The sequence below is a fragment of the Alexandromys fortis genome, unplaced genomic scaffold, assembly GCF_014885135.2.
Source record: "Alexandromys fortis isolate MF-2015 unplaced genomic scaffold, M_Fortis_MF-2015_v1.1 scaffold_329, whole genome shotgun sequence".
NCBI lineage: Eukaryota > Metazoa > Chordata > Mammalia > Rodentia > Cricetidae > Alexandromys > Alexandromys fortis.
Genome location: NW_026068249.1, coordinates 104064 through 118840, shown reverse-complemented (window position 1 = coordinate 118840; position 14777 = coordinate 104064). Strand labels below are relative to the sequence as shown.

The 14777-nt window shown below is 40.3% G+C and overlaps 2 protein-coding genes across 2 annotated transcripts; one reads left to right on the top strand and one right to left on the bottom strand.

Moving 5' to 3' along the window:
* The first annotated feature begins 5931 nt into the window (after positions 1-5931).
* On the top strand, positions 5932-6856 carry LOC126494123 (olfactory receptor 56A4-like). Its single transcript, XM_050131352.1, is given in 2 exon segments — positions 5932-6548; positions 6550-6856. Coding segments are annotated over 2 exon segments (924 nt in total).
* A 6709-nt stretch (positions 6857-13565) lies between these two features.
* LOC126494094 (olfactory receptor 52L1-like) lies at positions 13566-14504 on the bottom strand. Its single transcript, XM_050131316.1, has one exon. The coding sequence runs from the start codon at positions 14502-14504 to the stop codon at positions 13566-13568; it is 939 nt and encodes a 312-aa protein (XP_049987273.1).
* Between the last annotated feature and the right edge of the window lie 273 nt (positions 14505-14777).

The window sequence follows — 14777 nt, the reverse complement described above, 5'->3', positions numbered from 1 at the left end:
TTCAAGTCATTGAAGAAGACATCAGAAAAATGGAAAGATTTCCCATGGTCATGGGTTAGTAGAATTAACATAGTAAAAATGCCCATTGTACCAAAAGCAATCTACAGAGTCAATGAAATCTCCATCGAAATTCCAACACTTTTTTTTCACAGATTCTGAAAGAACAATTCTTAGCTTTGGTGTCAGTTGGGGGACAATAACTATTGTTTTGGCAACAGCCTAGGTTGTTTGGGGATTTCCATGAGACCTCTTTGGCCAACAACTCAATTGGATGTAACCCAGTCCTGATTCTGTAAGCTTTGTTTGGTGACAAGAGATGTGCAGTTGGTACTCCATGTCTCTCAATATTTGAAGACATTTTTAGGATTGCCTTTGTATATTTTAGGAAGTTTCCACTGCACTAGACTTCCTTACTGCACCTCAGATGTACCACAGTTCTAGCTGTCCGTCCTTGCTTTCTCTCCCTCAAACCCATGTTTTATCCTTCCCATCTAATCTCCTACCCGTTCCTGTCCCTACTCCACCCCTTCAGTACACCTATTACCCCTTGAAGGGAGATCCATGTGCCTGCCCACTAGTCTTTTCTGCTATACCTAATCTCTCTGTATCTACAGAGTGTAGCTTGATTTTTGTGGTAGTTTGAAAGCAAATGGCCCCTATATGAAGTGGCACTATTAGGAGATGTGACATTGGGGTAGGTATGACCTTGTTGGAGGAAGTGCAAATATTGAGAGACACCAGAGCCTCATTGCTGAGGACAGCATCAACACAACTCATTGAACACTGAAAGGTTGAGTTGATGCCTATACAGAACCTTTACGCCATGTTCTCGTGTCTTTGGTATGGGAAGGCACTCTGTATGCTATGAAAAGGGAAGCACAAACACAAACCCATCAGCAAATCCTTTGATTTACTGTTTGTCCTATCTGCACAACATGTTAGGGCAATGGTGACACAAAGCTTGTGAGTATGTCAACCAACCAACGTCTAATTTTACTTAAAGCCATTCCAGGAAATGAACCCATACCTGACACTGCTTGGGTGAACGTTCTTGTTCTGGTTCTTCAGAGACTGGATAGTCCAGAGATGTAGGTTAAACCAAATGCTGCCGGCCTTAAAAGTAAAAAAAAAAAAATGACTCAATGATATTCTACTATACTCCTAGATTAGTGACCTATCCTGTCACCACCAGAGAAACTTCCTCCTACAGCAGTTGGTAACAAATATAGAAACCCACACACAGGCATTATGCAGAGAGAAAGAGAGGAGAGAGTAAGATAGATAGACCTTGCAAGAACACATAACTCTAAAGGGGATGTCTCTAACAAATCCTTCTCCTCAGAGCTCAGGGAATCCTGTGGAGGAGGAGGTGAAAGAGTGTAAGAGCCGGAGGGGATGGAGGACACCGGGAGAACAAGGCCTTATAGATCCACGGAACAATGCTCATATGAACTCACAGAGACTGAAGCAGCAAACACGGGGCCTGCACGATCTGCACCAGGTCTTCCACATATATGCTATAGCGTCTAGTTTAGTGTTTTCATGGGACTCCTGAGTGTGTGAGTGAGTGGGTCTCTGATTCTTGTGCCTTCTCATAGGGCTTTTCTCCCTCCTCTTGGCTTGCCTTGTCTAACTTGGATGTGATTTTTTTTTTGTTTTGTCTTACTATATTTTATTTTGTTATATTTTGCTGTTATCTTTTAGAAGTCCATTTTTTAAAATGAGTCAGAAAGGGAGTGAATGAAGATGGGAGGGGAGGTGGGGAGGACCTGGGAGGAGTAGAAGGAGGGCAAATTGTAATCAGCATAGAGTGTATGAGCAAACAATCCATTTTCAATAAAAGGGAAAATACCTTGTGAATTGCTATTCCCACTTTTTTTTTTCTCAAATGAAGAAAACTTAGCAAAGGATTAATTACAATTTCAACTAAGGGGGATGAGATTCATGTATGATCTCTGGTTGTCAGTTCAGTCTCTGTGAGGCCCTTATAGCCTAGATTAGTTGATTCTGTGGATCTTCTTGTTGTGTGCTTCATACCACAGGCTCCTACAATCCTTCCTCCTCCTCTCCTGCAGGATTTCCTGAACTTTGCCTAATGTTTGGCTGTGGGTCCCTTCCTGAGTTTTGAATTTGTAAGATGATTTAAATTCTCCATGTTTCAATTTGTTACACATATATAAATGAGTATTTTTATTTTATGCAATTGTATCTATGAAAACATTAACTACCTTCAACTACAATCACTTAGTATTTTTTCCCTTCCTTGGTATCCTTCCCTCCATTTTATCCCTCCTATGTCTTTTGTAAGCCTTTAAGTATAAACTGTAGGAACTTAGGACTGAGGTGTAGTTCAGTGGCAGAACCCTTGCCTAGCGTCCATGAGGTCCCGAGTTTAATCCTGAGCTTAGCTAAAACAGTAGTATAGATTTTACATGGGCGTATGATGTGATGCTCTGATAGTTCTGCACAGTGAACTGAGTACTAACTTTGAGATAACCCATCTACCCATCTTTTCACAGTTTCCAGGGATTTTGCATGTGTAAGTATATGTATATGTACGTGGTGTGTGTGTGCTGAGAATACTTAGTCAGTGGAAGTGATTCACATCTGTAATTCTCAGGAGACTGAGGCAGTAGCATGACTATGGTGTGAGGCACCATCAAAAAAAGGAAAGGAAAGGTAAGGAAGGAGGGAGGGAGGGAGGAAAGAAGGAAAGAAGGAAGGAACCAAACAAGCAGTGCCGTAGGAAATGTGAAGAATTCTAAGTCTGTGTGCTGTATGTTGAGCTCTGGGGCTCTCTCATCCTTCCACATTGAGCCTTTAGCCTCCATCTCCCCATTTTCCCCAAGCTTTCATCCCTTAGCAACTGCTACTTTATTGTCTGCTTCCATGAATTCAATGCTTTTAGATTCTGCACACAAAGTGGGCCTGCACAATAGATTTGTCTCCGTTTCTGGCACATTTTACATCGTTTAACGCCTTTTTCTTTATTTAGACTCTACAGGTGTTGTTGGTCTTTGGGACCTTTCATAAAAATTGCAATGCATTTTGTAATTTTTTTCTCTTGGGAAATAGACCACAAGGCCACTTTTCGTTAGCTAATAAAAGCACTAAGTCCACGACCAACAGGGAGAAAAAAGACCCAAAGGAGCCTCTAATACAATAGCCAGAGCAGTGGCAGTACTTCCTCTGAAGCTGGTGAGTCTCAGGTGTGGCAGGGAATCAACACAAAGCAGACACTGAGGAGGGAGTGGAGTCTAAGAGAAGGTATGACAAGGAGGTAGATCTCCTTCAGTAGGGTTTAGAGTGTAGGTGCCGACCCTGCCAAGGCACTTGGATGACTGACCTGGCAGTGGTTTCCTTAAGAGATAAAGCCGAGTCACCTGTGTTTAGTGGACCCAACTTTGATATAAGCTTAGCCTCACCATGTGAGGATGCAGAGAGAGGTATAATCTGTACTCCAGGAAATAGAACCTCACCCATTTCAGTTGCTGAATTTCCTGATCCCCTAATCTTATTTATTTACATACTGTTAGTAATTACTGTTTGTGATTTATGCACTATCCAGTGTATAGGATTTTGAATGAGCTGAAGTAATACCTATACTTATCACTTCCTTTTTCAAATATTCCATGATTCTCTGTAGTGTCTATGCGCACCTTCAGAATGATTTCTAGAGATCCCACAAGGTTGCCACAACCCCGGAGTCTGCTCAGTCATTTCCCCCAGAATTCAGCACTCCCAGGTCCCAGTGCCTCATCCTTTATGGTTACTCAGCATCCACCTAGGTAGGTGCTTCTGCTCTCGTTATTCCTGAAAGCATAACCCTCAGTTTCCTTCTTTCTGCGTTCTGCTCTGATGGCCCTAATTTGCCTCTCCTGACAGAGTAAGACCTCAGTAAATCACAGCCCCCTTTCCTTCTTACGGTTGCGTGCTTTTTGCTCTATTTCAAATAAGACAGTTGAACACCAAGACTTTTTCCTTTGGGAATCATATGTTGCATGTGAGTCAGAACTGGAATGCAAATCGGTTTGAGACCAGTTTTTAAGCCGTATCGTACTGATTCATTCTCTCCTATGGCTTAATAGTCACTGTTATAGCACCCACCATCTACTGCAATATGAGTGCTCACAGGTCCAATCTCTTCATTAAGTAAGCTCCCTATAGACAGTAACTTTTGCTGTATCCTAGGATTCTCACTGTTTAGACTGGGACTAGAAAGCACTTTTTTTTTTTTCTTATTCAAGCAAATCAAGTTGCTCCAAGGACTTACACTTGAGGTCAGTGGAAGGGAAAACCCTTAGAAAGTATGGGCATGCTTCCCATCCATCTTATCTCTTAGATTCACACTGAGAGTCATTTTAATGCTTGCATTCCTAAGATATTTAATATAACCTGTACTTTGAAAGCCTGGGATATTCAAAATGAAAGTCCTTAGGTCAAACGATTGTTCCCATTGTCTTCCCTGGCAGCCAGACTGATGACTTCTCATACACACCACTACCACTGAGCCGGTGGTTCTAATGGGCAAGCATGCAGGATCAGTGATTCCAGTCGCACTGGGCACATGGCACTGGGCCTTCTCTTTATCTTGCCACTAGTCCCTGGCTCCTTCTTCTTTGGCTATTGTCATTACCATTACCCTTCTTAGAGTTTGACAAATTGGTTTTTATATAGGGAAACAAAAATGGTGGTCAACAAAAGAAAAAAAAAACCTTTCAAAGTCCAGGTTTTCAATGACACTGAATAACAGAAACATTCTTATGGAAAAAGGAATAAGTAAATTGAATTTATGTTTTAATTACATCGTAGTATAGATCAGAGACAGATATGGTGAGAACAAAGATACTAAGAGGAACAAAGGTAGGCAGTTTATAGATTTTCCAGACTGTGTGTTAACCTCAGAGGGCAGGAGCATGAGAACAATGTAACCCTGGACACAATGACCCTGCGTCTGTTTCCTCATTTAATTTTTTTCCAACACAATAAGAAAAGCATTTTCATTTAAAAACTTCAATTTTCTCATTTTCAGGCATATTATAATTTGAATGGTTGCTAGAAAATTGTCTGAATACTTTGCAAATTTCTTAGGATTTTGCATTTCTATGGAATTTTTCTGTGTGCAAATGCTGGTGTCTTTGCATCTGTATGTGTTTCTTATGCTTTTTAATTGGCTTTCCCCCCTGTTTGCTGATTTTGTCCTACTCTGTTTTTTGGTTGTTATTTTACTTGCTGCTTGTTTTCTAACAAGAGATAGAAACAGGAAAAGAAAGGGTGTGGACAGGAATGAGGGTGAGGATCTGGGAGGAGCTGAGGAATGTGAAGCCACGATCAGGATATATTATATGAAAAATCTATTTTCAATAAAAAAGATAAAAATTTCTCTGCCCATAACAAGTTAACTTTTTTATCTTTAAAGCTTCTTTCCCCTACCCCATTTATCTCTGCAATTTCATTATTTCTGACACACAAACTATAACAGAAAATCATCTTTGGTGCTGTGATGGCACTGAGCGCCTTGTTTCCTCTTTTTCAGCTCGTCCCAACATTGCCTTTGTCAAGGGCATTGGTCAATAGGGATGGCCAGAATAATGAATCCTTAAATCTTTTTTTTTTAAAAAAATATATTTTTAAAATGCATGCACATGTGTGTATGTGTGCACCGATGTGCTTTCCCATGTGTGTGCTTGGATGATTTTGGATGCCATTCACTGACAGACATCTCCTGACCCTTCAGTATTTTTTAAAAGAAGGAAATGAATAGAAAGAATTTAACACAGTGCTTTTTGGTGCATAATGGTGATGATGCACTTCACGGTGCATTGAATAGAAGCTTGAGCTCTATTCTCTCTAGAACATATATTTTCTATCTTCCCTCATTTCCTTCATTATATGAATCTCTTGATTTCTGGCTTTATTGGCAGTTCTTCCATGGCATTATCCAGCAACAACTCTGAAACTTCTGTCTCTGAATTCCTCCTCATTTGCTTCCCTAACTACCAGACCTGGCAGCATTGGCTGTCCCTGCCCCTCAGCCTCCTCTTCATCCTGGCCATGGGGGCCAATGCCACCCTTCTCATCACCATCAGGATGGAGGCCTCTCTGCATGAGCCCATGTACTACCTGCTCAGCCTTCTCTCTCTGCTGGACATTGTGCTCTGCCTCACTGTCATACCTAAGGTCCTGGCCATCTTCTGGTTTGACAACAAATCCATAAGCTTCTCTGCCTGCTTCCTCCAGATGTTTGTCATGAACAGTTTCCTGACGATGGAGTCCTGCACCTTCATGGTCATGGCCTATGACCGCTATGTGGCCATCTGCAAGCCTCTGCAGTACCCATCCATCATCACTGACCAGTTTGTGGTTAGGGCTGCCATTTTTGTTAGAAGCTGGAATATCCTTTTTGCTCTCCCTGTCTCCATTCTTTCCACCAGACTAAAGTACTGTGCTCAGAACAGCATCAAGAACTGCATCTGTACCAATCTGTCTGTGTCCAAACTCTCTTGTGATGACATTACCTTCAATAAACTATACCAGCTTATAGCAGGTATACCTCATCCTCATTGTTCTCTCCTACTCTTTTATATTCAGTGTTGTGCTCTGGATCAAAGCTGAGGGAGCTGTAGCCAAGGCCCTGAGCATATGTGGTTCCCACTTCATCCTCATCCTCTTCTTCAGCACAGTCTTGCTGGTGCTGGTCATCACTAACATGGCCAGGGAGAGGATTGCCCCAGATGTCCCTATCCTGCTCAACATCTTGCATCACCTCATCCCTCCAGCTCTGAACCCCATTGTTTATGGGGTAAGGACCAAAGAGATCAAACAGGGAATCTACAACTTGCTGAGGAGGTTGTAAGAAGTACTCAGTGCCTTTAGAACTGTTAATAAGTAATAGGGAATAGGAAATCATTTTTGTATTAGAAAGAAATTAAGAATTTAAATCCTAAACAACTTTTGACTCTGATTTTACAAACATCTTAGGCAGCATGAAAAGCATTCACTTACAAACCCTTTTCTTTTTGCCATTTAAAGATGGAACACACAGAGAGTCTGGTTATGTATATTATTGTCTTTTCTTTGAATTTTTTGACTGTGAAGGAGCTANCAAAATGTGGATCTAAGGATGTATTGCTTTGGAAAAGAGGTTCTTCTTTTGTTTCCACAGAGGATGAAAACCTGTGGAATCCTTTAATGTAGTTTGATGGACCAAGACCCCCTGAAAGGTTGCATTGAACACCCCTCAAAAAATTACTTAGCCCAATAAACAGCAAGAAGCAGTTTGGAGAGAACTACACTCATATTCCCAAATATTGTCTATAAATATATGTTTACATTCAAAGGGGAGATTTTACAAATTTAAGGTCAATTTTGTTATATATGTGTATTTCTGACCTTGATTAAGGTATTGTGTTTGTGTAGCTCATTTAAAAATGTAATGTATAATTAAGAAATATAGGTTAATAGATAATCATCTATAATAGTCAAGCTTCTAGTCAGGTTAATTAGGTTTTCTAGATATATAGAAATACATTTCAATTAGGTAGGTGTTCTCCAAACCTTTCAAAGACCTACAGAATATGACATTTAAATGTTTTAAGAAGTTAGGACTTTTCATGACAGTGAGATACATCTGCTCCTGGCAGCACCAATTATTTCAAGAGGATGATGATCATCCAAGAGGCTACTCATGGAGTTTGTTAGCCATTTGAGCAAGAAACTGCTCTTGCCTGTACTGTTGGATAGTATGCTGTGTGAACTGAACATGTAGGACACACAGAGAAATGACTGCTGAACTTGCCTAAAGGTGAGACTGTCCTTCAGGGTTTCTGCTTCTTGAAAGAGTCTGCAAGACATTCTGCAGGATACAGAAGAAAGTGACTGACAAACTGCTAATATAGGCAGAGCTATCTTTAAAATCTCCTGCTTTGTGGAAAAATCTGCTGGATACTATGGGCCTGTAGGCTGAAGATGGATGTCCAAATGGTACAGAAGAACTTTTGGTGACTGTACAGGCAGAAAGATGTCTGTCATTTCTAGAGTTTTGGAAGTTGCTTACAATACACTTTCTGTTTACTTAGGTAATATATTTTTTCTGGAGTCTTTGATGGAGTTGAAGAATTTATAGTTATAGTTTTCCTTAGTTATGATAAAAGATAAAGTAGATATAAATATTGTAACTATATTCTTACTTGATACCTGTTTTGTTATATGTAATTTTACTATGTTAAAGTTAAAACCTTCCTTTTTATTTAAACAAAAAAGGGAAGGTGATGTGGGATTCCCCTCTGTATGCTGTGAATACCATTGGTTAATAAAGGAATTGGCTTGGCATATAGCAAAGTAGAACTTAATTAGGCAGGGAAAGCTAAACTGAATGCTGAAAAAAGGAGGTGTAGTTAGAGAGAAGCCATGGAGCTGCCACCTGAGATAGACATGCTGAAACATTGCTGGTAGACCATGACCTCATGGTGATGCACAAGTTAATGAAGATGGGTTAAATTAAGATGTAGTTAGCAAATAAGAAGCAAGAACTAATGGGCCAAGCAGTGATTTAAATAATATAGTTTCTGTGTGATTATTTTGGGAGTCTGGGCATCTGGGAAATGAACAAGTAGCCTCCTTACAACGCCTACTGTCTTTGGAGGCCAGAAAAAGGCATTAGATCCTGCACACAGAGTTAGAGATGGTTGTTAGGTCCCACATGGGTGTTAGGAGACAAACATGGGTCCCTTGAAAGAGCAGAAACCACCACTGAGCTACCTCTCCAGTCCCAGATTTGGATATTTTATACAGTTTCTAACACCAGGCTTGTCTCTTCATGACCCATCCTGGGTACAACTGGGAAGATTTGTCTATCTGTCCTACTGCCTGTGACTCAGTCTTTGTCTTAAGCAGTGCTTGATAATGTGCACTCACAGTTTTTCTGCCAGAAAAACCCAGAGTTTCTTTTCATAGTAAAATGTCTTAGACTATTTTGAAGTTTTCCCCTAATGACACCAATGGTCATGCCAAAGTGGATGGATAAAAACCAATACAGCCTCAACCCTACATAACAGACTATAGGCAACTGAGGAAATATGGAAGAGGGAGAGGTGGTCTTTTTCAGGAAGAACACATCAGTTGGTTTTCCAATGCCAAACTGTCAGCTCTGAAAACAGAATGCAAGGGTTTATAGACTGGGCAGGTTATAATTAGCAATATATACACATATACATATATGCATGCAAAAACATTAATGAAAAATAGGCTGTAAATTTGAAGGAGAGAATACAAAGGTATATAGGAGTGTTTGGAGGGAAGAAAGGGAAGGGAGAAATGTTGTAATTATATTAGAATCTTAAAAAGCAAAATGTGATTACTGCCTACTGTGTTGGATATGCTGATTTCTCTGAGTTGAGAATTGTTCAATACACATATAAAGTAAAACATCACATTGTTCTTTAATGCATACAAATATTGTGTGTCAGTTGAAACATAAAACTGATTAATTAAAATATGTGTAAATACTGGAGAAAGAGAAGAGAATAAAATCTTGACTTTGTGAGAGTTTGATTTTATGTACATTTTGTGAAAACTGTATTTCAGATTTTGAATTATGACCTTCTCTGGGTATATATTAGCATGATACTTTCTTGTGATACTGGGAGGTGGCAGCACTAGACAAAGCACTGGCCACCCGATGACCCAGCAAACAATGGATACTAAATGGTATTGAGTGTCCAGGGAGTGCTGCTCAGTAGGTTATGTAATAGCATATATGAGTTGTGTGTGTGTGTGGGGGGGCATTTACGTGTGTTTGTGTGTTTATGCCTGAGGGGAGGTGCACAGGTTTCTTTGCACCTGGAAAGTCAGAGGTCAGTGTTAGGTGTTTGCATCTCACTCTCTCTCTTTACCATACTTTTTGAAATAGCACCTCTCACTGAATTTGGTGCTCACCATTTTGGCTAGAATGGCTGACCAACCAACTCCTAGGATTCACCCATCTCATCCCATGAGCATTAGAGATACATGATGTAACCCATGGCTTTTATTTTTTAAAGTTTTTATTGAGCTATATATTTTTTCTGCCCCCTCCCCTTCAGCTCTGCCCTATGGTCTCCATGCTCCCAATTTACTCAGGAGATCTTGTCTTTTTATACTTCCCATGTAGATTAGATCCATGTATGTCTCTCTTAGGGTTCTCTTTGTTGTCTAGGTTCTCTGGAATTGTGATCTGTAAGCTGGTTTTTCTTTGTTTTGTGTCTAAAAACTACTCATTAGTGAGTACATATTATATTTGTCTTTCTGGGTCTGGGTTACCTCATTAAATATGATATTTTCTAGTTCCATCCATTTGCCTGCAAATTTCAAGATGTTATTTATTTTTTTCTGTTGTGTAGTACTCCATTGTGTAAATGTACCACATTTTTCTTATCCATTCTTTGGTTGAGGAGCATTTAGGTTGTTTCCAGGTTCTGACTATGACAAACAATGCTGCTATGAGCCAGGTGGTATTGGTACACTTCTTTAATCCCAGCACTTGGGAGGCAGAGGCAGGTAGATCTCTTTGAATTTGAGGCCAGCCTGGTCTACAAGAGATAGTTCCAGGACAGGCCCCAAAGCTACAGAGAAACCTTGTCTCAAAAAACCTAAATAAATAAATAATAAAAAATAAAAATAAAAAGCAACCTCCCAAAATAGCAAACAAACAAACAAACAAAAAAACTCAATGCTGCTATGAACATTAATTGAGCACATGTCCTTGTGGTATAATCGAGCACCCTTTGGGCATATACACAAAAGTGGTATTGGGTAGGTTGTTTCCTAAGTTTCTGTGAAAGTGCCATACTGATATCCAAAGCGGCTGTACCAGTTTGCACTCCCACTGGTAATAGAGGAGTGCTCTCCTTACCCTACATTCTGTCTAGCATAAGTTGTCATCAGTGCTTTGATCTTGGCCATTCTTACAGATGTAAGTTGGAATCTCAGAGTTGTTTTGATTTTCATTTCTCTGATGGCTAAAGATGTTGAGCAATGCCTTAAGTGTCTTTCAGTCATTTTAGATTCCTCTGTTGAGAATTCTCTGTTTAGGTCTGTACTCCATTTTTTTATTGGTTTTTTTTTTTATCATCTTTTGATGACCAATTTCTTGAGTTCTTTGTATATTTTGGAGACCGGTCAATGTGGGGTTGGTGAAGATCTTTTCCCATTCTGTAGGTTGCCATTTTATCTTGATGACCATGTCCTTTGCTTTACAGAAGCTTCTCAACCCATGGCTTTTCTATGGGATCTGGGAATCTGAACTCGTATCTTTAGGCTTGGCATGTGTAGCTAGCTAACTGTCTTAGTTACTTTTCTATAGCTGTTAAGAGACACCATGATCAATGCAACTTGTAGAAGAAAGAGTTTATTCTGGCTTTAATTTTAGAGAGTGAGTCCAGCGCCATCATGGTGGGGACCATGGCAGCATGCAGTCATGAATGGCACTAGAGCAGAAGCTGATCATAAACAGGAGGCAGTCAGACAGATTTCTATACCTAAATCTAATCTATTTCTATCTATATATCTATCAACATAGATATGCATAGACAGAAGGCTAACTGTGAATGACTTGGGCTTTTGAAATATTTTGAAACTTTTAAGCCACCCATAGTGACATCCATCCTCCAACAAGGCCAAATCCAATCCTTTCCAAACAGTTCTACCAACTAGAGACAAATATTCAAGTATATAAGTCTATGGCGGCCTTCTCATTTGAACCATTACACAAACAGTTCACCTACTATCTCCCTAGCTTCTATAGCTTATATTTTAACTTTTGAATGGCATTCAGTTTAAAATGTGTTCATTGTCATGCAACCCCTTTGGATGTCTGCCTGCCTTACATTTAAACAGATTTTTCTAAGAGCATAATTCATCTTAAAATAGTTGCATTCTTAAGACTAGAAATACTTGTTTCAAATGTATTAGCTCTCTGTTTAGAATGCCCTATCTTTTTTTTTGATTTTCTTTAATTCTCTTTCCTTCCCCAGTGTCATTTCCATACCGCACTTTGTCTTCTGGGATTTCTCCCCCAACTGCATGAAGAATAAGCTGTATCCTCCCAGTTTCGATACCTAAAATGGCCTTGCTCTCTGTGAGAGTGAGGAAGGAAGTGATTGAATGGCGCTTAGGGGGATGAACATTCCCTTCAGGTGCTTCTAGAGGCTGCTTTAATTGGCTCGGTCAACTGTCATAAACAGAAACTGTGTTACTGCCTCTAGGACAGTGGGTCTCAATCTGCGGGTCATGATCTCTTTGACCCTTTCACAGAGGTAACCCAAAGCCATTGAAAAAATATTTACTCTGCAATTCATAACACTAGCAAAATTACAGTTATGAAGTAGCAACAGAAATAATTTTATAATTGGGGGTCACCATAACAAGAGGGATTGTATTAAAGATTCACAGTATAAGGAAGATAACTGCTATAGGAGCTGCTGGTACTGTCTTAGAACCAAGAATATTTGAGGAAGAGATAGTGAGGTGTGTGGTGACCCAGGAGTCAAAAATAGAAAGGAGGAGGAATCATTCAAGCAGGATTATATCAAGCCTGACATTCCAACCTTAGATCCCAGGTGCTTCTCAGAATCAGTAACATCTGCAATTTATTATGATGCTAAGAGTTTTTAAAAAATAAATTATAATTTTAATTAAATATTTTATTAATTTTTAAATTAAAAATATTGCTTGTTTCAAATTAAGATATAATTATGTCATTTCCCCTTGTTTCCTCAAATTCATGTTCCATATTTAATTTTCTGGTTTCTGCAGTTACTCCAGGATAAATTTTCATGTCTGAAGATTTGTAGTTAGGAACTACAGAAGAGAGAGAACATGTGGTATTTGCTTTATTAAATTAATACTTATAAAACAGATGTGTTCAGTTCTGTCTTGATATCTCATTATACTAAGCAAAAATGTGAACATTTTAAAACAGAAGACTGAAAGAAAGTCACTACACAAAAACATAAATTACTTAAAATATCTTGTTATTCCAAAGATAAGATACGTATAGTACCCACTTCACTTTCATGTTCTTTAAACAAATAAAAGGCATTGATGTTACAGAAGTGGGGGTATTTTACATTGTGATTTTTTGGCTGCTTTAAGGGACTGTTTGTCAAATAGGAGTTATTGATTTTTTTTAATTGCATTAACTGAGAGGTCTTGAAGATACTCTGAACAGTATCTTGCCAGGCTGGAACTCACCTTTCTCATTCCAGAGAGTGTTGCAAGATCAGTTATTGGATGAATACGGCATGCCAAGAAATTCCATGTGCTTTTCCTATTTCCGAATCCCTCCTTCAAGAGTGAAGAATTTCGGGGATTGGAAAGAATAATAAGATGAAAGGGGAATATATATGAACACAGCTATCCAGATACATCTCAATATGTTGAGCCACATGTCTGTGGCTCCTCTGCACAGACAACTAGGTGCAGGAGTATTCACTGCAGAATGGCTTCTGTCCATACACTCCACGCCGGCCATGAGCTCTTGGCTGAGTCCTTGGTAGGAGCCTCTGTACCCAGTGATTAGGACTTGCTCAGCTTGATGCTTTTATGTAGAACACCCTGAGCACCCGCTGGCAGATCTGTCGAGTCTTCACCCCATAAACAAGAGGGTTGAGGGCAGAGGGCACTAGGAGGTAGAGCGTGGCCAGCAGAACATGGACATGATGCCCAAAGCAGTGAAAGAGGAAGGAGGAAATTCCAGGGATGTAGAAGATGAGAATGACACAAACATGAGACCCACATGTGCTGAAGGCCTTGAGTCTGACTTCACCCCCTGGGACCTTCAGCACTGCCTGGAGGATGAGGGCATAGGAAATGCCAATGGCCAGGACATCTAGCCCGACCACCAGCAGTGCCACTGACAGCCCATAGGCTCGATTCACTGTGGTTTCAGAACAGGCAAGTTTTACCACAGCCATATGCTCACAATAGGCATGGCTTATGACAGTGGCTCTGCAGAAGACAAGGTTCTGCAATAGAATGGGAAAGGGGGTGAGGAGGACCAGTTCTTGGACTAGCACCACCATCCCAATGTGCCCTATAATCCCTGGATGCAGGATGGTGGAATGGCGCAGAGGGTGGCAGATGGCGACATAGCGGTCCAGAGCCATGGCCACAAGTATGCCTGACTCCATGGAGGAGAAGGCATTGATGAAGAACATCTGAGTCAGGCAGACAATGTACCCAATCTCATGAGCAAGATCCAAGAGCACTGTGAGGGTTTTGGGTGCAGTGGAGGAGGCCAGGACCAGGTCAATAACAGCGAGCATGGCCAGGAAGAGGTACATGGGTTGGTGCAAGGATGAGTCAGTCCAGATGATGAAGATAATAGTCACATTGCCCACTAGAGCAAGGAAGTAAAGGACACCCAGGGGCAGCGCTATCCAGTGCTGACTTTCCTCCAAGCCTGGAATTCCTACTAGGAAGAAAGAGGGCTGGGTTTGCCTCCAGCTGGAATTGCTAAGGGCCATGATCAGCAGTGCAGAGGAAGATGATTAAAAGACACTCAAGTCATGACTTCTCTGTTCTTCATATGCTAGGACACTGTGCAGATCTGGCTATCGTTCATGAGAATAAGGTGACTTCAAGAATGAGCTGCAACAAGAGGGAATAAACTTAGGTTCAAGGAAGAAAACCTTCTCTGTATACAAACATTACAGATGAGCCTTCCACACATCTGAACTAGGTTGAGTCCAGCTGCAATGTGAGATAAGAGCAAACACTGCACACAGCTGCCTTGAGAG